This window comes from Balaenoptera physalus, assembly GCF_965194825.1.
Source record: "Balaenoptera physalus genome assembly, chromosome: 12".
NCBI lineage: Eukaryota > Metazoa > Chordata > Mammalia > Artiodactyla > Balaenopteridae > Balaenoptera > Balaenoptera physalus.
Window position 1 is genome coordinate 75,244,880 of NC_138897.1, and position 21,451 is coordinate 75,266,330.

The 21,451-nt window shown below is 45.1% G+C and overlaps 1 protein-coding gene across 5 annotated transcripts in view; it reads left to right on the plus strand.

Annotated features, from left to right (window-relative positions):
* Positions 1 to 21,451, plus strand: part of NF2 (NF2, moesin-ezrin-radixin like (MERLIN) tumor suppressor) — an 86,229-nt gene that overhangs the window by 19,552 nt on the left and 45,226 nt on the right. For all 5 annotated transcript variants that reach the window (XM_082417299.1, XM_082417298.1, XM_082417296.1 and 2 more), the window contains exons 2-4: positions 13,663 to 13,788; positions 15,721 to 15,843; positions 17,822 to 17,905. In XM_082417299.1, coding sequence (XP_082273425.1) covers positions 13,663 to 13,788; positions 15,721 to 15,843; positions 17,822 to 17,905 — 333 coding nt within the window. The remainder of the gene's footprint in view (positions 1 to 13,662; positions 13,789 to 15,720; positions 15,844 to 17,821; positions 17,906 to 21,451) is intronic.

The following is a 21,451-nucleotide window of genomic DNA, read 5'->3' on the forward strand; positions in this document are numbered from 1 at the left end:
GGGTTCTTTGTGGTGGGGACTGCCCTGTGCACCGTAGGATGTGTAGCAGCATCTCTGGCCTCCACCCATTAGATTACAGGAGCACCTCCTACCTTGCCCCAGTTGTGACTACTAAAAAATGTCTTCAGACACCGTCAACTGTCCCTGAAGGCAAAACACCCTCCTTTTCCCTCCACCCTATCCTCCACCACATTGAGAACCAGTGGAAGGAATAATAGTAGTGATATTCAGAGAGACAGACTGTTACAGCATACAGCCTGTCAGGCTTTAATGTACACATAAATGACCTGAGGATCTTGGTAAAATGCAGATTCTGATTCTGTAGTTCTGCGGTTGACTGAGAATTCTGCATTTCTAACAAATTCTCGAGTGATGCCAATGCTACTGGTCCAGGGACCACACTAAAGTAGCAAAGCAGTAGTAGTAGTAAAAAGTAGTAGCAGAGGGCCTCCCTGGTGGCGCAGTGGTTAAGAATCCGCCTGCCAATGCAGGGGTCACGGGTTCGAGCCCTGGTCTGGGAAGATCCCACATGCCGTGGAGCAACTAAGCCCATGAGCCACAAGTACTGAGCCTGCGCTCTAGAGGCCACAAGCCACAGCTACTGAGCCCACGTGCCACAACTACTGAAGCCCGCATGCCTAGAGCCTGTGCCCCACAGCCAGAGAAGCCACTGCGATGAGAAGCCCGTGCACCACAACAAAGAGTAGCCCCCGCTCAATGCAACTAGAGAAAGCCCGCGCGCAGAAATGAAGACCCAACGCAGCCAAAAATAAAATAAATAAATTTATAAAAATAAAAAAAGTAGTAGTAGAAAGTGCACAGGCTTTGAAATAAGACAGACCTGGGCTTGAATTCCAGCTAAACTACTGAAAGCTTGGATAAGATACTCAAGCTCTCTGAACCTCAGTATGCACATCAGTAAAATGGAACTACTATTACTGACCCTGCAAGGTTGTTCTAAGGACTCATGGAATGCTTAGTGCTGGGCAGAAAGGAAGGGACTATAGTCGGCTTAAAGCAGGAGGCTTGGGTCACCATGGGCACTGACTGCCCTGTTGTGATTTGTCCAGCCATTGTATCTCATCAAACCTCAAATTTCCAGTGAAAATACCTCTTTGTAAACCATGTTCAAATACTCTGTCGGAAGTAACGGTAGTTTGATTTATGATGATGGAGAGAACTCTGAGAAGCCACTGGTCTTGCTCTCCTGCTCTATTTTTTTTTTTTTTTTAATTTTATTTATTTATTTATGGCTGTGTTGGGTCTTCGTTTCTGTGCGAGGGCTTTCTCCAGCTGCGGCAAGTGGGGGCCACTCTTCATCGCGGTGCGCGGGCCTCTCACTATCGCGGCCTCTCTTGTTGCGGAGCACAGGCTCCAGATGCGCAGGCTCAGTAATTGTGGCTCACGGGCCTAGTTGCTCCGCGGCATGTGGGATCTTCCCAGACCAGGCTTGAACCCGTGTCCCCTGCATTGTCAGGCAGATTCTCAACCACTGCGCCACCAGGGAAGCCCTCCTGCTCTATTTTTATGTTGTACATTAACTGAGCAAGATGCTAATGCAAAGATGCATTTTGAAAAAAAAGAGAGATGGTACTTGAGGAATTCTTGGTTTTATTGAGGTCAAATGTAGGTGGCTTTCTAAGAAGGACTCAATTTCAGAACCAGTGGTAGTTAACATATGAATCATGTTAATGATACTAATCATTTCAGACTTTTTTGCTGCAGAGATAGGGGGAAAAATCTCTTTCTTGCACCACTTACTGCATTGCACAATTGGCTTGATGCTTTGGAGGATTTTTCCACTTGAAAGATTTGATAGTTGTCATTTTGAGAAAGTGGGTGCTGAACGTAATTTGCCAGGAGGCTAAACGGTTCTGTTATTTCTTTTCTAGGCAGGAATTTTACTCTAATAATTCAATCTATCAGTAAGAAGAGCCAAATATGAAAAATTTCTCGGAATTGAGTTGTGAGAGATCCTAATACCATCTTATATCAAAACCAAAGCCTCCTTCTCCTGTTTGTTGGCATCCCAAACATTTTCACATACCCAAGCAGAATTATGATTGGATTAAATACCAACATTACAGATCATTCCAGCATACAAGTGGACATACAGTGGTCCATGACGGGCGGAACTTTCAAAAGGAGAAGACAGAAAGAACAACTCTGGTGATTTCAGTAAAATGTTAAATCCTAGACACCCCAAGATCGAGGCAAATGATTCCCTTCCAGGATGTAAACTCCAGGAAGGAGTTCAGACTGGTGTTTGAACCCTGGCTTCTCCGTGGAGCTCTTCTGTGACCTTGGGCAAATCTCTTTTTTCTCCCAGGCCTCAGTTCTTCCACTGTAAAACAGGGGGAAGAACTTGATTTCAAAGGCTCTCAGCTTCGCATCCTATTTTAGGTGATCTGGGCGGAAGAAGCTCGGTGTGCAACTTTCTGTTTCATAGTTCCTTCTTAGGTAGGAAGGCATTTCAGGGTTTGAGCATGAAGGTATGAGAAAATCTGCTAGAGGACAGAACAAATATTGCTTAGGGAAAAGAGCCAGCATCCTGATAGAAGGGGTAAGTTGGCTTAGGTGGAAGGAAGACCCACCACTGCCCCCGTCTCCCTGATTGATCTTAGGCTTACCTCTCTAAACCTAAATACTATTATTCTAAATGAGAATAATAGTGTTTTCTTCTAGGATTGTTTTAAGGCATGAACGAGGTAGACCTTTACAGGTACTTAGCCCAGGGCCCGACCATAGTAAGCACTTGGTAAACATTAGCTTCGTATCATGAGTTGGGAGTGTGAGAATAAAGAGGAAAGGTCTCATGCTAGAGGCACTGTAAATTTTCTCCTTTAATCATCTCCTTCATTTTCTTTGAATCTTCTTCAGGTTATCCATGGCTTTGTAATTGTAGACCCTCTAGACTCCACAATTAGTCTAAATATAATGAGCTTTACCTTATGTCATATACTTAAGGATCTTTTTTGTAATGTGCTCTATAACTGGTCTCTATTTAGCTTGATGTCCACTGTGATAGCAGGATTCTTTTCTGATTTCACCATGCTTAATTATTCTCCATTCCTTTGTCCCCCGTGTGTCATTTTGAAATTTTTCTCTTTTGTTTTTGATGACTTCTCCAATTATTCATGCTAGTTTTGCATTCTTCTCCAAGAACATTTTTGGTACTTGTTTATTCTTTTTTTTTTTTTTTTTTTTTAATTTATTTATTGATTTATTTTTGGCTGGGTTGGGTCTTCATTGCTGTGCGTGGGCTTTCTCTGGTTGCTGTGAGCAGGGGCTACTCTTCATTGCGGTGCGTGGGCTTCTCATTGCGGTGGCTTTTCATTGCGGAGCACGGGCTCTAGGCGCACAGGCTTCAGTAGTTGTGGCTCGTGGGCTCAGTAGTTGTGGCACGTGGGCTCAGTAGTTGTGACTCACGGGCTTAGTTGCACCACGGCACATGGGATCTTCCCGGACCAGGGCTCGAACCCGTGTCCACTGCATTTGCAGGCGGATTCTTAACCACTGTACTACCAGGGAAGCCCTACTTGTTTATTCTTAATTTCAGAAGTTAAAAAAGCATTTGCGGTCTTAAAAACCCAGAATTGAGTTTTCTCAGAGCCGGTAATCATTTTAGCCAGCTGATGACAAGGCTTCTCTGGTTTGTGACAGGATGATGTGTTCCATCCTCCTGTCTGTGCTTTGTCTGATTTAGATTCTAAGTCCACATGTTTTAGTACTTTTTAAAAACAATTTTAAAATTTTTGGCTGCGTTGGGTCTTCGTTGCTGCGAGTGGCTTTCTCTAGTTGTGGCGTGCGGGGGCTGCTCTTCATTGTGGCGCACGGGCTTCTCATTGCGGTGGCTTCTCTTGTTGCGGAACGCAGGCTCTAGGTGCACGGGCTTCAGTTGTTGTGGCTCGCAGGTTCTAGAGCGCAGGCTCAGTAGTTGTGGCTCATGGGCTTCGTTGCTCCGTGGCATGTAGGATCTTCCAGGCCCAGGGCTCGAACCCATGTCCCCTGCATTGGCAGGTGGATTCTTAGCCACTGCGCCACCAGGGAAGCCCGCTTTAGTACATTTTTGGCAAGCAAAACTTTATTACCAACTTAGTGCTGGCCTCGGGAAAAGATCTTTAATCAAATCTTCAGTCACCTGTGCTGAGTTGAGGCACTTGTCCTAGTTCAGGAATCACTCCGACACCACTAGGTGGGGTCAGAGCACATCATTTCTAAAGGAATTGGCCTTTTTCCTCTCCTTTTTTTGAAGTACTTTTAAATATAAATTACAATTTTCACAGAGTCCAGGGCAGGAGGAGTTAATCCGCTGGGTAACACTTAGTCATAGGTGGTGTTTCAGAGTCTGTTCATTTTACTTCATGTTTAGGCATTTGAAATTGAGCTTTGTGCTGCCAGCACTGAATTTACTATTGTTTCCTATTCATAGCTCTCTGCAGAGTTCTTATTCTCAGTACTTGAAACATTTGTAATCATTGGTAATTGCTGAATATCAACAGCATGCTTGGAGCTAAAAAACTTGTATTTTTCATTAGCATGACAATCACCATTTTTGTTGCATCAGAGAGTTCATTATTGTAAGTCAACTCCTGATTATTAGTAGTAAGGAACATGATCGCAGTGGCAGTACCTGAGTAAAGGAAAGTAGAAAGCACACAGAAATTAAGTGTTAAGGGTCATTGACACCCCCTAAAATGATTTTAAGATATAGAATGGGATGTTAAAGGATTAAAAGAAAATGATTATAGCAGTGAAAAAAGTACTCCACGGTTTATACAAAACCATCTCAAGCTCGTAGACTCAGAGGGTATTAATCCTGAAAGCCCACTTGATGAGTGTGGAAGCTGAGACCCAGAGAGGTTAAGCGACTTTCCCAACACCGCGGGTTTGGGTGTTTTATAGCTATTTGACAAGGCCATGATTGCCCTCATGTTGTGAGTTAAATTCCAAAGATAGAGATTGTCTTCTTTACTTTGGAGGGATTGCATTGCTTTTATAGCATATAACTATTGTTTCTTTTTGCTTTGTCATCTGTCAGCCGACTTTCAAAGCTTTAAGCCTCTCATCTTTTTTCACAGCATTATAAAATTTGGGCCTTGCATGGGGGCACAATTGATTGACAGGTGAAGAAACTGAGGCGCAGTTGAGCTGCGTGGCTCACCCAAGGTTGTGCGTGGTGGAGGGGGGAGTTTAGGACGCAGATCCCCTCTCTGGGCTCATGGCCGCTGCCAGAACCTGTCTCCACTAAAGCAGGCAACGTGCCAGGAGCTGCAAACATAAGGACTTTTCTCCCCCCAAAAAATCTATAATTCATTTTGTCTTGAAAGACTTCTCAGAGTTTAAAACCTCCGTTTTGTGGCTTGCCGAGGCGCTGTGATCTGTTTCTTACTGGTCTCTTGTTCTGTGGAAATTTTTCTTGGTTGGCTCTTTGAGATTTAGATTTCCTTGCCCAAGGTATTTTTAGAGAGTGGAGATCAGTATGTGTCCCCAAAGAGGGGGGGGATATATACCTTCAGGCCCAATTATGCAATTAGAATTTTAATGAGGAGTGTCATAAATTTTTGCTTCATTGCAATCATTACCTAGAAGGCTGTTCTACTCAGAAGGCTCAGCTTAGGTATCATCATCATTATCATCATCATCAGCCAACCACAAGCATTTGTGAAGTGGCCACAGATTATGCAGCACTTGCTCGGGTCCTGGGAGACTTAGAGAGAGAGAGAGAGAAAGAGGAAGAGAGAAAGGGAGAGAGAGAGAGAGTGTGTGTGTGTGTGTGTGTGTGTTAGCCCTTGCCTTCAAGGAGTTTATGATCTGCAGAATTGCAGGAAGGACAGGAATCTTGGGGAAAGACAGGCACCTCATTTTTCCGTGTATGTAAAGTACATACTAACTCACATATCTGGTATTGTATGCGGGGGAGGGAGACAGTGGTGAGGTAAAGAAGGGATCTTAGAAAGGTCTGGTTGTGGGTAACTAGAAGCATGTAGGTTTGCTGACCAGGAAGGGCACAGGCTGCCTTGTAGCAAAGCAGAGCAGTTGGTTGGAGGAGAGAGGAAGTGATTGGTGGAGGGCCTTGAAACCAATGATTTAAATAGATTCAGCATACTAACAGCGATGATTGGAGGGCTGGGAGAGGAGAATTACTTGCTGTGGTTGATTATGGCAGAAACTGACAGGGCAAGATTGGACCTGAGTTTTTTGTTTTGTTTTGTTTTGTTTTGTTTTTGCAAAAAGGAGGTTTCAGGTTTGTGAGATTTTGTGCAGATTGAGCTAAGGGATTCGGGGGTCATGATTGGTAGAGCAAAGAGACGAGTCTCTTTTTTTGGCTAAAATATTGTTTCTATTTGGAGGGTCTCCTTTTCCCTCAGAAATAATGGCTGATTAGGAGTGGTGTGTGTGTGTCCTTAACCACGACAGGAAACACAGACATGAGACACAGAACCTGCTTCCATGGTATGAGTCGGGGAGGGTCGGTTTTACACCCCCATTACTGCACTCTTTTATCCTCTTTGATTAACTGGAATAGATTTTAATGGGACTCATTATTCACTACTGCACGGCAAAATCATTTTTATAACTCTTTCCATTGTGTTTACCTTGTAAATGGAGGTGTTTGGCATCTGTTTTTTCAAAACAGACCAATAAAAGTTGTATTTAGGTTTGGATCTGGCACATCAGCATCTTAAATTCTCAACTCTTCTCTGAAATCGGTTCTCGTAGGGCAGCCACGACTGCAAAAGTCAATTAGGGGTGAACGTGGAGAGGGGAGATCACAGCCGTCCTTGCTCTCGCATTCCCGAAATCATGGTAAACATGCTACATGTGTCCTGAGTCCGGGGAGGCACGGTTCCTTCTATTGCTCTGTCTGTAAGGGAGCTAACCTTTCAATAGTTTTTATGGAAAATGCTGGGGCAGCTTGTGAACTAATTAGAAGAAACCCTGATAAGTGAATGCCGGGTCTGTCCGTCGGTTCTCTTTCCTCTTCTGTGGAGTAGACAGCCAGTCAAATAGCATCTCTTGTGTGGCTGATAATCCTGTCCCCCAACATCTATGAAATGGGATGTCGCTTCTCTGCTAGCTTCTCCAGGTTTGAGTCTTCTCTGTAAAGCTGAAGTTTCTCTGGGGCTTCTGATTCTCAGGCATTTCACACATGGCAGCCACATTCGGTTCTCTGCACGGCCCAGAGAAAGCAGTGCGAGAAATGCAATGCGAAGGCTGCCAAAGCCAAAAAAACAAGTGGTAGTTTTAGGGTTGTGAGTCTAAACGTGGCCTGTTGTAAGAAGATGTCGCAGACGTTATTCAAAATGCTTCCCCGGTTAATAGACCCTGATCAGTCCTGTAGGTTATTGGTGCCAGTTGCTTCCAACAACAGAAAAGTGCTGCATTCCAGCTACGTTCCTGCTGCAGAGCGTAAGTGCTTAGTGCTATTTCCTTAAAACATTCGAGGTTGATAAATGACAAGCACTTCACTCTGGGTAAAGCTCATAAATCCAGCCCCTACAAAAGATAACAAGCTGACAGCACTTAGTCCTGTTTATAAAGTTCATACACATCCGTCTGTGATAGAGGCACGGGATGGATCTGGGAAATAGCACCGCAGCCCGTTAAAGTAATGCAAGAACACAGCCACGATGCAAGACGCGCCGTGCGCCCAGACTCCCTGCCATTTGCCCTGCGCTTCAAGGGCATCTGGAGGCCGAGGCCCACGGAGCCGGAGCCCACACGCCATGGAGTCCGGCTCCTTCCTGCAAATCTCCTTTCTCCCTCCCTCCACCGCTCCTTTTCTGCCTGCAAGATGAGCCCCTGCCTCGTCGCCTCCCTCCCTTCGCTGGGCTGAGCGGAGGCGGGGCGCGGGGGGTGAGGGGGTATGTGGAGCAGTGGAACACTTCCCCCAGGGCAGAAGAGATGAGTTCAGGTGAACATTTCATCAGCACCAGGGGCTGTTCTCTTTTTGGCAATCTGTTCAGGAAAAATGACAAACCCTCCAAAAAGGCCTGTAAGTAGCATAAGTGCAAAGCCTGAATGGCTTATGTGCTAGCAGGTGTCAGAAGAGAAAATGTTTTAATAAAAAAAGAAACACGAGACTCATGCCACTGGTCGTGGCTCCTTAGAGACGTGGCAGGTATTGTTCAGGGGGGCCTGGGTGCTCAGAGCAGGGACTGAATGACCCAGGCCCTGAGTGGCCGTGGTGGGTGCGAGCTGTCACACGCGTGGGGCTGAAGCCATGTACTCAGTACCGCACTGAACATTCAGTACTGCAGAAAGGACAGTCACGCTGCTTGTCAGATACCAGAAGAGCGCAAAGAACGTTCCTTCACTTGACAACAGCCTGGACCCAAGCGGCAGACATGCTGTTCCCTCCGGCTGGAGTGACCTCTCTTCCTTCAGCCCCTTCACCAGAGGACCAACGGCTGCCTGGCTTTCGAGACCCATCTCAGACAGCATCTCCCCAGGGAAGCCACTCACCCCACAGACCCCCAGGCCCGAGCTGTGTTCCCTCAGTCCTCTGTTCTGTGAGCATTTGCCAGGTTGCACTTTCCTTATCCGTTCACCTGTCTTCCCCATCAGCCGTGAATAGGGACAGCGTCTTGTCCCAGATTCATCATTCATCTCTGGGACCGAGTGCAGTGACTAGGATGTAGTGGGTGCTCAATAAATATTTGTCAAGTGAGTGATGGTATGGTTAGCACGATGAGAATTGATGGTGCCCTTTCTGATCTGCCATCCATCATGCGAGGAGTGGAATACAACTGGAGGCTTTAAACCATGCCACTTGAGAATATAAGAAGAGGCGGGGTTAGAATGAGTAATCACCACCTTTTATTGAGTATTTACTGTGGCACCTTCTTAGGCTTTTCAAATGTATCAGTGCACTTAATCCTGAGATCAATCTGCTAAAACAGGTTCTGTTTATTATCCCTGTTGCAAAGCACAAGGAAGTTCAATAACTTGCCCAAGGTCACACAGTGGCAGCACTGAGATTCATACCGATGTTGGATAACCACTGTTTCTCTCTGCCTTTTAGACTGGTTCCTGGAAGGAATTAAGCCCTAATCTTCGGAAGCATCCATCTTATGTAATGATTTAGCTTCTCTCCTGTACATCTAGAATGTTAGGAGTTTTGTTCCGTCCTAGGGAAAAAGGAGAAAACAGCCACTCAGACAGCTTTCTGTGGTTCACACGACACGTCAGAGTTAGGAGACAAAGAATTGGTTTTATTTTTATTTTATTTTTATTTTTTATTTTTTTTGGCCATGCCATATGGCTTTCGGGATCTTAGTTCCCCAGCTGTGCCCCCTGCAGTGGAAGCGTGGAGTCCTAACCACTGGACTGCCAGAGAATTCCCAAGAATTGATTTTAGACGGTAGTTTGAAGCACAGCAAGTGTTCCCCAGCCTCTGTTCTCCAGCCAGACTGAACTACAATACTGTCATTTCCTACAAGAACCATCTAGACCTCTAGACCTTCGCATATGCTCTTCCCTCTGCTGTAACACACTTCCCTGCTCTCTCCTCCTTCCCCAAGGCTGGTCTTCACTTGGCTTCTCTTTCCCACCAGTTCAGATGCCATTGCCCACTCCTTCAAGATAGAGGGTCCCTCCAGTCCCTGATGACCCTGTTGTGGCACTGGGTGCTATAGTGCTGACTACCACACCCGGAGTTGATTTGTGTGTGGGGCGAGGGGAATGATTATCTGTTCCTGACAGTTTCACACTCTGGGCCTGTTGTCTTCAGTCCCCCATTTATCCCCTGCACCTGAGCTGGTGCTCGGACACAGCGTGTGTTCACTAAATGTTTGTCGAAGGAGTGGATGAATGGGGGTTCATTTTGCTTTACACTTTTGAGCCTCGGGTTTTTGAAGTGGTCAAGTCTGTTCTGTCGCACAACCATTGTTTGCCACGTCTTGTGTGTACACACTCGGCGGGTGCCGTGGGGAGTAGAGAGATGACCGGCGTTGCTCTTGTTCTGAGGCGCCTACGATCTAGGGAGATGCTTAGGTGGTCACATCACCTTCCCACATCAGCACCGCGCGGTGGACCAGTGATAGAACTGGAGGCGGGCGTGCTCATGCTCTCGCGAGTCGGCAGCACCAAGGAAGCCCCATCGCAACCCAAGACCTCCCGTCCGCAGGGTGTCCCAAGAACCACCAGGAGCAACTGTGACCGGTGGTTCTTGTTTGTGAAGAAGTAGAAACCCAAATTAGGAAGGCTAAGCAAGCCTCATACATTTGGGGAAAGCATGCTGAAAAGTGCACCCTCATCTAGGTAACAACACATTGGAGGTTAGATTTAGCCCAAGAGAAAAACTTAATGACTTAAAACTAGAACACTTTATTTTGTAAATAGAGCTAAGACTTAAAATCAGGTGTATTTGGGACATCTCTACTTGGTTTCCTCAGGCACCCTATCTTACTTTGTCTAGAACTTAATTACTCATCTGTTTCCGTCAAAACTTGCTGCTCCTGCTTCTCCTGTCTTCCATCCCTCCTTTACTGGAACCACCTGATGCTCAAGCCAGAAATTCAGGTGTTTCTCTTGATGCTTTTCCAGTTCTCAGGCTTTCTCTCCTTCCCACTGCCTTCATCAAGGCGGGAGTTGGCCTCCCTTCTGCCCTTCTTGATTCCAGGCTCCTTTCCTCCAACCCATTCTCCACCCTGTTGTTAGTGCACATTCTAGAATGCAGGTCTGGTCCAATCATTCCTCTGCCTCAGGGTATTTGGAGAGTCCTGGTCCATCCCCACCACGCCCACTGAGTTCAGGCTGTCTGTTTCACCTCTGCCAGATGACATGCAGTTCCCTGTAGAGATCATGATGTTTGTTTTTAGACTTATTTCCTTTTCTCCTTTAACTAATTCTCCCTTGTTCTTTAAAGCTTTTTCTAACCTGGGTCGTTACTTGAGTCTTCGGCAGGGAACATTCTTCCAGAATTTCACATCCTCAGTGTCTAATATTGCTGGGCACATAGGATGTGCTGTGTAATGCTTGCTGAAAGATTAGCTGAGAGGATGGGGAGTTCCCTGGTGGCCTAGTGGTTAAGATTCCAGGCTTTCACTGCTGTGGACAGTGTTCAGTCCCTGGTCGGGGAACTGAGATCCCACAAGCCTCGAGGTGCAGCCAAAAAAAGGATTAGATGAGTGGAAGCAGAGGCTTTAATTCACATTGAGCTGTAAAGGAGCAATAAATACCTGGCTCTTCTGAAAATGGGTTTTGTCTTAATGTGGGAGAAGAGTGTTAAGATACCAGTTACTTACTGGAAAAGGTGGCTGGGGAGTGCTGGAGGAGAGCAAGATGAAAGGAACCCCACAGAGCAGAAAAAGAGGCGATCTGGGGGGTTGCCTACCTTAGACCACCAAGAAAAAGGCCAGTGTCTGCTGTAGCAAGCTGCCAAAGAATGTTTCCTTATACAAGAAGGGGACAGGTCTACTGTAGGTAATTAATTACTCAGACTCATTTCCAGTTTGACACCCTACAATTCTTAAAGTTGAAAATCTAAGCCAGGCATTCTGAATCGGTGTGAGAATTTTTCCCCTCTCTTCACTTTATTGCAAGCTCCATAGTAGCAAAGACATTGTCTCTGCATTCAACAGAGGTAATTTTGCATTTTAGAAACAAGGAAGTAGAAAACTGCATTAATACGAGATTATGTTTGAGAATTTAAGCTCCCAAGTCAGGAAATCCACTCAGCATTCTCTTGGTAGCTCTCAGTTTAGATGCACCACACACCCACTTGCAGACAGCCCTTTCGTGCCAGAGCCTGCCCTGCAGTGGCCGTGAGTTATGGCGGATTGGGGATCATTACCTTGATCTTCTTGGCCTTTGGGTATTTCACTTCTCCAAGTTAATGTGTGCTCTTAAGTGTTACATTATCTTGTAGCAAAGTAGTCATTTATAATTTATATACTATGTACTGGCTTAAAATAGAAACAAGAAGATAATCAGCATCCTGAAGCTCCTAGTTTTCCAAAATAACATTTCTTCAGAGAAGTCTGCCTGTAGGAATTAAAACCTACCGTGAATTAAAAAACCCTTTGTCCCAGTGTCAGACTGGGACATAGGTGTGCCAACAAGCATTATTAAGCCTTATAAAAGGGGAAGGAGATCATTTTTTTAAAATAAAACATTTTATTTTATTCTACTCAAAATAATTTCTAAAGAACTCAACCTTTGTAGTGTTGCAGGGGCCCCACTGAAGTCACAGAGAGGGGACTGGGACAGAGCTAGAGTGTCTTTTGGAGAAGGACAAAAGCTAATCCATATCTCCACCCCATGTCTGCTGCAGTTTTGGTGTCCTTCCATCTAGGCTGCTCCTTTGCTCTTTGACTTTGACTATACACATGGAGAAGGATGGGCTTTCCTGTTGAGTTCCTCGTAGGGAACACGCCGTCCATTCACATATATTAAAAATAGAAGGCCTGCTTGAAAAATCCTCTAGAATCAGGTTTTAGCAAACACCAATCAGATTTTAGAGGTCTAACTTATTTTTTTTTCCTTCTTGCTTTTATAAGAAGTCTCTGAACCCTGAACTTTCCTCAGTTCTTTTTCATTGTGCATCTTCAGTGTGCCAGGACCTTGGGTGGAAATTTCTAATGAGAGCAGGAGAAGGACAGACGCCCCTGCAGTCAGGTGGTCTTCCTCTTCCGATGTCTGGCGACCTTGTATTTGAATCCACCATCTGTGACCACCATCTCCGTGATGTGTCTCGTGCTCATCCCTGTACACAGGTGTCCATTTGAATGTCCACCTGATACTTGGGGGCCACTGACTGGGGTCGAGGCGAGCAGCCGCTATGGGTACTATGGGAACATCCTGGGTGATTTAACTTAAAAGCCACGGGTGGCAACATTTACTAAGCTCCTGGGTATTTTATTCCCCTATTATGATATTGAACCTGCTTTTCTGGCCACAAGATTGAAGAGCTGAGAAATGGGTTTAGCAGCCATTGCTTCAGGTCCTTTTGAAAATGAGGCTACGGGATTAGCACACTACAGTATATTCCTGTCTGTTTGTCCCCTGGGTTTCGATACAAGAGTTTGAAGTTGCTGCGTGTGGCCGTGGGTGGACACCTCCTCTTTGGCCTGGGTTACACATCATGACGGGGAGAGACCCGTGATTGGACTGGCTGGTCTCTAGTGTTTCTTTTTCCCCATGATTTGTGACGTCAGTTACAACATCTTACCCTATGTTGTGTTTTTAAAAAAATCAAGTAAAACTAGTCTTTACATTTTAAAAAGCTAGCCTTTTATTAAAGGGCAGAGTCACGATTAAAAAGAAAATCAACAACAAAATCTTGAGGAAACGAATGTCTCTAGAAGCTAACCTTGGATTAACGGGAGAAGCTTGACTCTCCTAAATGTGGACGTTATTTAGCAGCTTTCCTAAATTAGCAGCTTTGGGCATATTAAGATCTGTAAGGAACTGTCCAAGGGAGGTATTGTGTATGCTATGCAGTGATTAAGCCATTAAGCTCTAATTATTATTTTCCCACTCATGGTTTTGTGTAGGAAGGTTTACAATTATTTAGGAATTCTTTGCTCCTCGGCCATCTTAGCGTCATCCCCACCTTTCAGAACCTGAGGTGGGGGGAGCAGAGAAAAGGTTTTCCTGCGGGCTGCTTACCACTTGGGCTCAGCTGTCTTCCTCTGTTGGTTTGTTCCCTTGCAGATGAAGTGGAAGGGGAAGGACCTGTTTGACTTGGTGTGCCGGACCCTGGGGCTTCGGGAAACCTGGTTCTTTGGCCTGCAGTATACAATCAAGGACACCGTGGCCTGGCTCAAGATGGACAAGAAGGTGGGCCCAGACCCTGATGACACCAGTGGGGCTGGCATGGGCTCTGGATTTCCCCTGAGCATGTGTCTAGCATCATGGGGCATTATGGTACACAGCAGAGAGAGGGGCGGGTTGCGGAGGAAGTTATACGGGACAGGATGCGGGCCTGGGGAGGCCCCGCCTCTGTTCCTCACCGGCTACCCGGGGCCTGCAGAACCACCCAGGACTGACCTGCCGCCATCCCTGGCTTCTTCCTTGTTGTCACCGGGTGTCACCTGATTGCTTCAGGCTTAATGCCGTTCTGTTGACTGAGCCATGAGTCAGGCTTTGTGGATAAAAATTACTATCATATTATCGTTTTGGGTTTTTTTTGCACAATTTATGTCTTTGAAAGATTTTCTTGGGGCTCCTGTTCTTTAGGGAATTTTTAAGAGTCTTTTTGAGAAACACCATGGCCCAACTCAATTTATTCATTAACATGATCTAAGGAATAAAGAGTGCCCTGGTTCCCGCAGTGAAGGAAGAATGTCTATTTTGTTCTCATGATATTCTGGGGCTTCTGAGGCCTGGTGGACAAGTCTGGACTCCCAGCAGTTCTAATGTGGCTTAGAAATGGATATTGCCTCGGGGAACTGCCCTCTGCGTGGGTTTGTATGTGCTCACAAAGATGCTGTCACCTACTTACCTGCCAACCTATCCATGGAGACGCTGAGAGCAGGGCCGTATGTTTTAGTCAGTGACTCCTAAAAGACCCCTGAATCTCCGAGTAAGTCAGTGTCTCATTTTTACCCCAAATTACCCCCTGCAATTGCCTACCTCATTCTATTATCTACTACTTGGCATGATAAACAGTGAAAGCCTGCCGTCTTCTACCAGTTTGACTCTAAGCTCAGGTGTTCAAATTGTGTTTACATATGTACGCAGTAATCTGAATCTTCACGTTGGGGTCCCTGCTGGTTATAAATTTCACATGGTAATTCCCAACGATCATGAATGTCCAAGTGCTGCCATGCCAAGAAGAGCGTCCTAGATCAGGTTTATTTTGAATCTCTTGGGCACCATGACCAGGAATTTGGGCAGGAGCCTGGAGAGTTATCTATCAAAGACAGCAAAACCTTCAGTATCATTTTGTGACTCTCGGCAAAGTAAATTTGAAATCGTACCTGAGTGTTGGCCAAATGGATATTAGATTGGGGGCCTCAGGAGCCATGGAGCCTGCTGCTCAAAGGAAATAAATTATGACACATGTTAATGGAGACTTGTAGCCTGTCACATGGCATGTTTATGTCCTGAGATGAAATTCATTCTGGAGAGCAGATGGCTCAAGCTTTCCAGTGGGTGGATGAAATTGTTAGAAGATTAAAGGCAGAGTGGTTTACTGGCTGTGCTCAAGTATTTCGTGGGGCATCTCTAGAGGTTCCTTGAAACAAAGGGTTGCCATGATGGACGTGTTTCACTTTTGTTGCTCAGTTAATGTTTAGATGATTTCACAGATATCTAGTTCATCATCTCTAAGCTCCATTCCAGTATGGACCTAAATGTTGGAGGTAGTCAGCAAGACAAAAGAATAAAGGAAGATTCCACTACTTGAGAAAATTAAAAAACCTTCAGCCTACCGTAAAGGATAGTGCCCAAGGCCTTTGAGTTATAAATTTCTAGTTTTTAGCTATCTCTGTGGCCTTGAAAACATTTGTGCCTGAATCATCTTAGCTCCACTCACCACTTGGGGATATTGATTAATTTGATTAATTCTCCATGTGAAGTGAATATTACCTCCTGTTATAGATGGCTTTGTGAATGCTTCAAACTGTAGAATCACAACCTTTGGGAAATGTGATAAATTTAGAAGGGAGAAAAATGTTTATATACTCCCTGCAGAAGGTCCTTTGATGGTGGCCCGGGAGGGAGAGGGGCGAAACTAGCTTGTTTTTCTTTTGCTCTGCAATTCCGCAGGTGCTGGATCATGACGTTTCAAAGGAAGAGCCAGTCACCTTTCACTTCCTGGCCAAATTTTATCCTGAGAATGCCGAGGAGGAGCTGGTTCAGGAGATCACGCAACATTTATTCTTCTTGCAGGTACCCCTTTCCATGCTACCCCCCTGATCTTGAGAGAACCGCCCCCAGGGGTAGCGGCAGAGGCAGCCTGGGCCAACCCCTCGGATTTGACCACAAATGCCTCCACATTGTGAAAATGTTCTCCCTCTGGAAAGCCAGTCCCTTTGGTTCTGTAATGAAAAACAGTCTTCAGGACAGAGCTATACTTGAGTGATGAGAATTGGTGTCAGATGAAATTGCAAAAGTGTGATGGCGAAAGAACACATACAAGTAGCTCCCTAACTAGAAACATCTTTGAAGATGGCTCCTCACTAACTTAAAAGTACTCAATAGTTGCCCAGGAAGTCTAAAAAGAGAGCCTTGCAAAGAGTAGTTCTTCCAGAAATTTAAAATCTGCTCTCATGAAGGCGGGACTTCAGAACTCCAGTGACACTTGGTAAATCCCACACACGTGGTACTTCAGACATCATGTTTCATGCCACTCTTTGTCTATAATTGTCTTATTTTCCACTTACTCCCTCATTAGACTGTAAGCCCCTTTAAGGCAAGGCTCATTGAGTGCACAGTGGGCACCCCATAAGTAATTGTTCCACCGAATTGAAGAAATTAGGAGATCCATAATTATAGGTTCAAAGACAGCTAGTTGACCGTCTAGAGGTGCAGCTAGGGGGACTGGTGTGAGGATGAGAACCTTGGCAGTTTTGCTTGTGTTCCTACTGCTCGCTCAGAGCACTTCCCGAGTTTCACGGTTAGTTATGGTGCTTGGCGCTGGAACGGCTGGTGTGTCCGCCATCGGTGACAGAAAAGACCCCAGCGGGGCGCTAATTACATGATTGCCCAGATGTACACATATAGCCTGGCCTCCTATAATTAGTTTGAGCCTCAGATTATTGCATTAAGTAAATATTAAGTTAAATGTAATAACCCCCTCCAATAATTTCTCTTGCAAAAAAAAGTTTGCCAAAAAAGTGTGTGTGTTTGTATATCCCCTCTCCAATATTTTCATGTCAAAGGGAAGCCCTTTCAGTTTTTCTGTAGTGCAGCTTAAAACCGAAGGATTAGAAAGTTGCCCTGCTTTGAATGAAACCACAAAGTGACCTCCTAGGCCCCAGAATGTCCTAGCCGTATAGAGATGGCTTTCTTGTAAGTGCTTGGAAGCAGTGCCCATTCTCCATTTGACTTTGGCCTAATTTCCCCTCCTACTGAAATGTTGGAGCGCTTTCACGGCTGAGCAAGGCAAAATTTACTACTTTTATGAATCTGGTGACTGCTGACGTCTGTGAAAGAGAGCTGGCTTTCCCGTTGTGTTTTTTTCAGCATGCCCTCACTTCAAGAGGCTGTCTTGCCTCTGTGTCTGGAACATCACCCACCGTACCAGTCTAAGAAATTAAATGCAATGAGATATGTTAATTCAACATTATGGCTTAAGAATTATATTTCCCGGACCTCAAGTGGACTTAAAGGTTTAATCGATCAAACTTTATTGCTTCCTTTTTCCTTAGAGCAGGCATATTGAAAGTGATGGGGTTTTTTCCTGCAGTCATAACTCAGTGGCCTCACTGACTTTGGTCTTGTGTTAAGACTTAAAAGCAGACTCCATTTCCTCCTATTCTGCGTGTGCTCAGCTGGGGCCGAGGCTGCAATCACCACCAGAGCCGCTCCTGACATTTCCCGAGTTCACAGCTCTCCTCCGTCACAACCCAGATGTCAGTCTCTTTTTTTAACTACGAAGATTGTTTTTCCTCTTCGGCATTTGATCACGAACAGAAGAGATTAAGGGTTTTTTTCTGCGTAGCCATCTTACCAATAACTTCTTGGGGACCGAGCTCCCAACCTGTCGGCAGCGGTAAAAAGAAAAAATCGTGCCCTTTGTCAGAAAATCATTAGCAGGCTGGGTTGACAGGCCTCATTAGAACACGCTGCAGTGTCTTGCTGTGACCAGCCTGCACGGCTCCTGTCCACGCACATGGTATCATGTCTCCCCTGTTGCCCCTTTCAGGTAAAGAAGCAGATTTTAGATGAAAAGATCTACTGCCCTCCCGAGGCTTCTGTGCTCCTGGCTTCTTACGCCGTCCAGGCCAAGGTAGGCTCAAAGAAGGAAAACGCATTCTTCCTGGGCATTAATGCATGTCACAGGATCACACCAGTCATCTGTTTCTTTGGATCTTCTAGGCTTCAGAGACTTTCCCCAGAAAGTGGGGTGCTATGGCACTTGTGGACCTGGGGGACCACTCTCACTGTTCCACTGCTGTACCATCTTGTGAGAGTGTCTGTGTGTGTACAAACAATAAGTGTACAGCTCGATGAATTATCTGTGTAATCTCACTATGCACATGTGGTTAATTACATTCACCCAGCCAACCTCTCTTTTTATTAACCAGGAAGAATGAGTTTATCGTCTCCAGTTTTGGCCAAACATGGCCTTGGGGTCAGAAAGGCCCAGGTCCTCATTGCAAACTCATCTTCTGAGGACCAGCGGCCCTATGCCTCGGGACCATGTCACATCCTGGGGAATGTCCTGCTTCATCCACCTGGATGGCGTGCTGGCTGTGCTTACGGTCGGGCACTGCGGGCTCTCGGCCCCACCAAGCCCAGCTGAGCTGTCTGGTGACCTGAGATTCTTTCACAGAGAAATCGCTGCAGACTGGGAGTGGTGGGAGAGGGAGACCACTGGTCTTGTGCTTCTGTCCTCTCTGTTTTTATAAGACTCACTACAGGGTCTGCCCAGGGTGCTTCATGCCCCTCAGATTTCCGACTTCAATCACATGCCACTTTCTCCTGATCCCTCTGCTTACTACCTTTCACTGCAGCATAAGATGACCTCAGAATTGGGACACCTGGGTTACTTTTGTGATTTTTGCATAATCTTTTCAGTTATTATTTTCCTTTTTAGTTAGAGGTATCCATAAAGCAATTTCCCTGAAATGTTAGAGAAATTAATAAGACCCTCAACTTCTTAGCCCACTTTTTGGGGTAGCTTAAGATAATCTCAAATCAAAGCCAGGAAGTAACTGGCCTATCATTTGGAGGAAAAAAGGGTCTGTACATGCTCGTCACACTAACAGAAGCATCAGGGTCATTTGATGACTTGTCTAATATTTGCTGAGTATTCACTGGCCTGAGGGGAGGTTGTTGACTCTGTTACTGATACAGACACGAAGTGAGTATCTGCCCTCAGTGATTTGCCCAAGGTCATTTGGGCAATCTTGGGTAAAGCTCAGGGCAGAATTCATGGCTTTGGGAATTCATGCATTTTGTGCCTCCCCTATTCCACTGTCCTGACAAATGAGTAATTGAGAAAACAGAAAATGGGCCTTGATTCAACTAAAACATATGCTTCCTTTTATGCTTTGATTAAGAATATTAATAACAGGAGAAATGTGTCCTTTCAATCAGTATCGCCCTGACAGTGATGAAGCAGTTGTTGTCACTTTCATTAAATCTGAGCACTTCCTGGCCCGGAACTGAGCTTTTCTCTAGCACGCCTTCTCCCCGGCTGAGAGGAGGCCCAGATTCTCAAAGATACTACCTCTCTCTGAAGGACTTTAGTCTCAAAGGCTACATTTTCTTTGCATAAATTTTGGGCCACAAATTCAAAGGCCACCTGTAGAAAAAAAACTTTTCAGGGAACCAGCAGATGTTTGCTTAAACAGATTTCACTGTAGGAAAGCCCTCCTAATTTGGATCCTGCTAATTTAGAGATGAAAGTGATTCACAGACAGCATATGGGGTTCATATGGAGGAGCGTGCTTTAACTGTTTTTCCCGGTGTAAATTGTCAGGAACCTACAAATAAAGGTAATCTATGGCTTCAAGTCTGCATTTGGGAAACTAAGGATTATTATAACATGCTTCCAGTTTCTAGGACAGCTGTTAATATTAATAGGGTGTCTCTGATTACAATATTGATCAGATCTTACACGCCTGTAGTGTTTTACAGTTTTACAAAGTGTTATAACATGAATATTTCTTGCGATCCTCAATGGAGTCTTTTCTGTAAACCAAAGAATTTAAGGCTCAGAAAGGACTAATAATTTGTCTAAAGTCACAATACTTGATGTTAATTTTTTTTTTTAAATAAATTAATTAATTAATTTATTTTGGGCCGTGATGGGTCTTAGTTGCTGCGCACGGGCTTTTCTCTAGTTGCAGTGAGCAGGGGCTACTCTTCGTTGCGGTGCGCAGGCTTCTCATTACGGTGGCTTCTCTTGTTGCAGAGCACAGGCTCTAGGTGCGCAGGTTTCAGTAGAGCGCAGGCTCAGTAGTTGTGATGCATGGGCTTAGTTGCTCCGCGGCATGTGGGATTTTCCCAAACCAGGGCTCGAACCCGTGTCCCCTGCATTGGCAGGCGGATTCTCAACCACTGCGCCACCAGGGAAGCCCGATGTAAATCCTTTTTTAAATGGAGTTTGTAGCCCACTTCTTGATGGACAGGATTTAAAGCAGAATGGAGCTGCAGAATGGAGCAGGGGTGAGAACCCTAGTGTCTGGATTGCATAATTTAGCACTTGCACTTGCCCTCACTGTGAGAGGGGTCTCTGGGTATCACACACTACCTTTCACTAAATTCCAGGTTCATTTGTATGGTCACATCAGTCCAAACTTTTCAGTAAATCATCCTGGTTCCTTCCATTATATTCCATTTCTTTTCTTCCACAACCTTTCTGAGACAGATAGGAAATGTAAAAGTGTGGTGGGGAAAGTGAATTGAGCTCATGAACACATGGGATGTAATTACTCACAAATGTATTCATTACAGTATTTCAGCTGTTCAACTGATATAGACAGTTCATTCCAAAGCATAAAGAAACAATTACCCTTAAAACATAAATACAAATATTAATCACATGGTTCAGTTAACAAGAACCATATTTCTTAGGAGGAGTTTAGGTTATTTTTGAATCAGAAATATAGGCTGGTTTTTTTGGCCCAGTCATGTGACACTCCAAACCATCTTGCAACATCTTAAGCCACCTGTTGGATTTTATATTGACAATTTGATGTTTGAAATGTGTTCTTATTAAAAATGACTTTGGGAGAGAATGGTATGTAATTCCCCAATCTTGCAGGGCTGGCCAGCAGATTCCTAGTGTTCAGAGAGAGAAAAGACTGGTGGGAGAGGAGGCTTGTTGTTTCCTATTGCTCTTTGATGCTAATTAGGGGCAGAGTGCCAAAAGGCAACTAAGAAGTTGGGTATAGGTAAAGTATAGGTAGAGTGGCAAGAGTTGAGGCTGGAGAGGTCTGCTGGGGGTCAGATCATAAAGGGTCTTAACTTTATCCTGTGGGGGTTGCAGAGCCAGTGAAGGGTTTATATTTTAGACAGATCCTTTGGTGGCTGTGTGAAGGACAGATTAGAGTAAGACCAGTTTGGAAACAGGGAGACCTGTTAGAAGGCTGTGGTGGTCATCTGGCTGAGACTATGGGGTTCCCAACTTGGGCAGTGGTCAGTTGGATGGGAGGAGACTAACTTTAAAATAATCCAGGGAAAAAAAATACCCAGGAGGTAAAAGTTGATATAAATGGTACTATCCTTTGCATGTCCCACTTTCTGGGGGGCTTATCCTTTTACAAATGGGTATTTTCTCTCACTCAATGGCAATTTTGCGATGTATCGTGTTGTACGTGTCAAT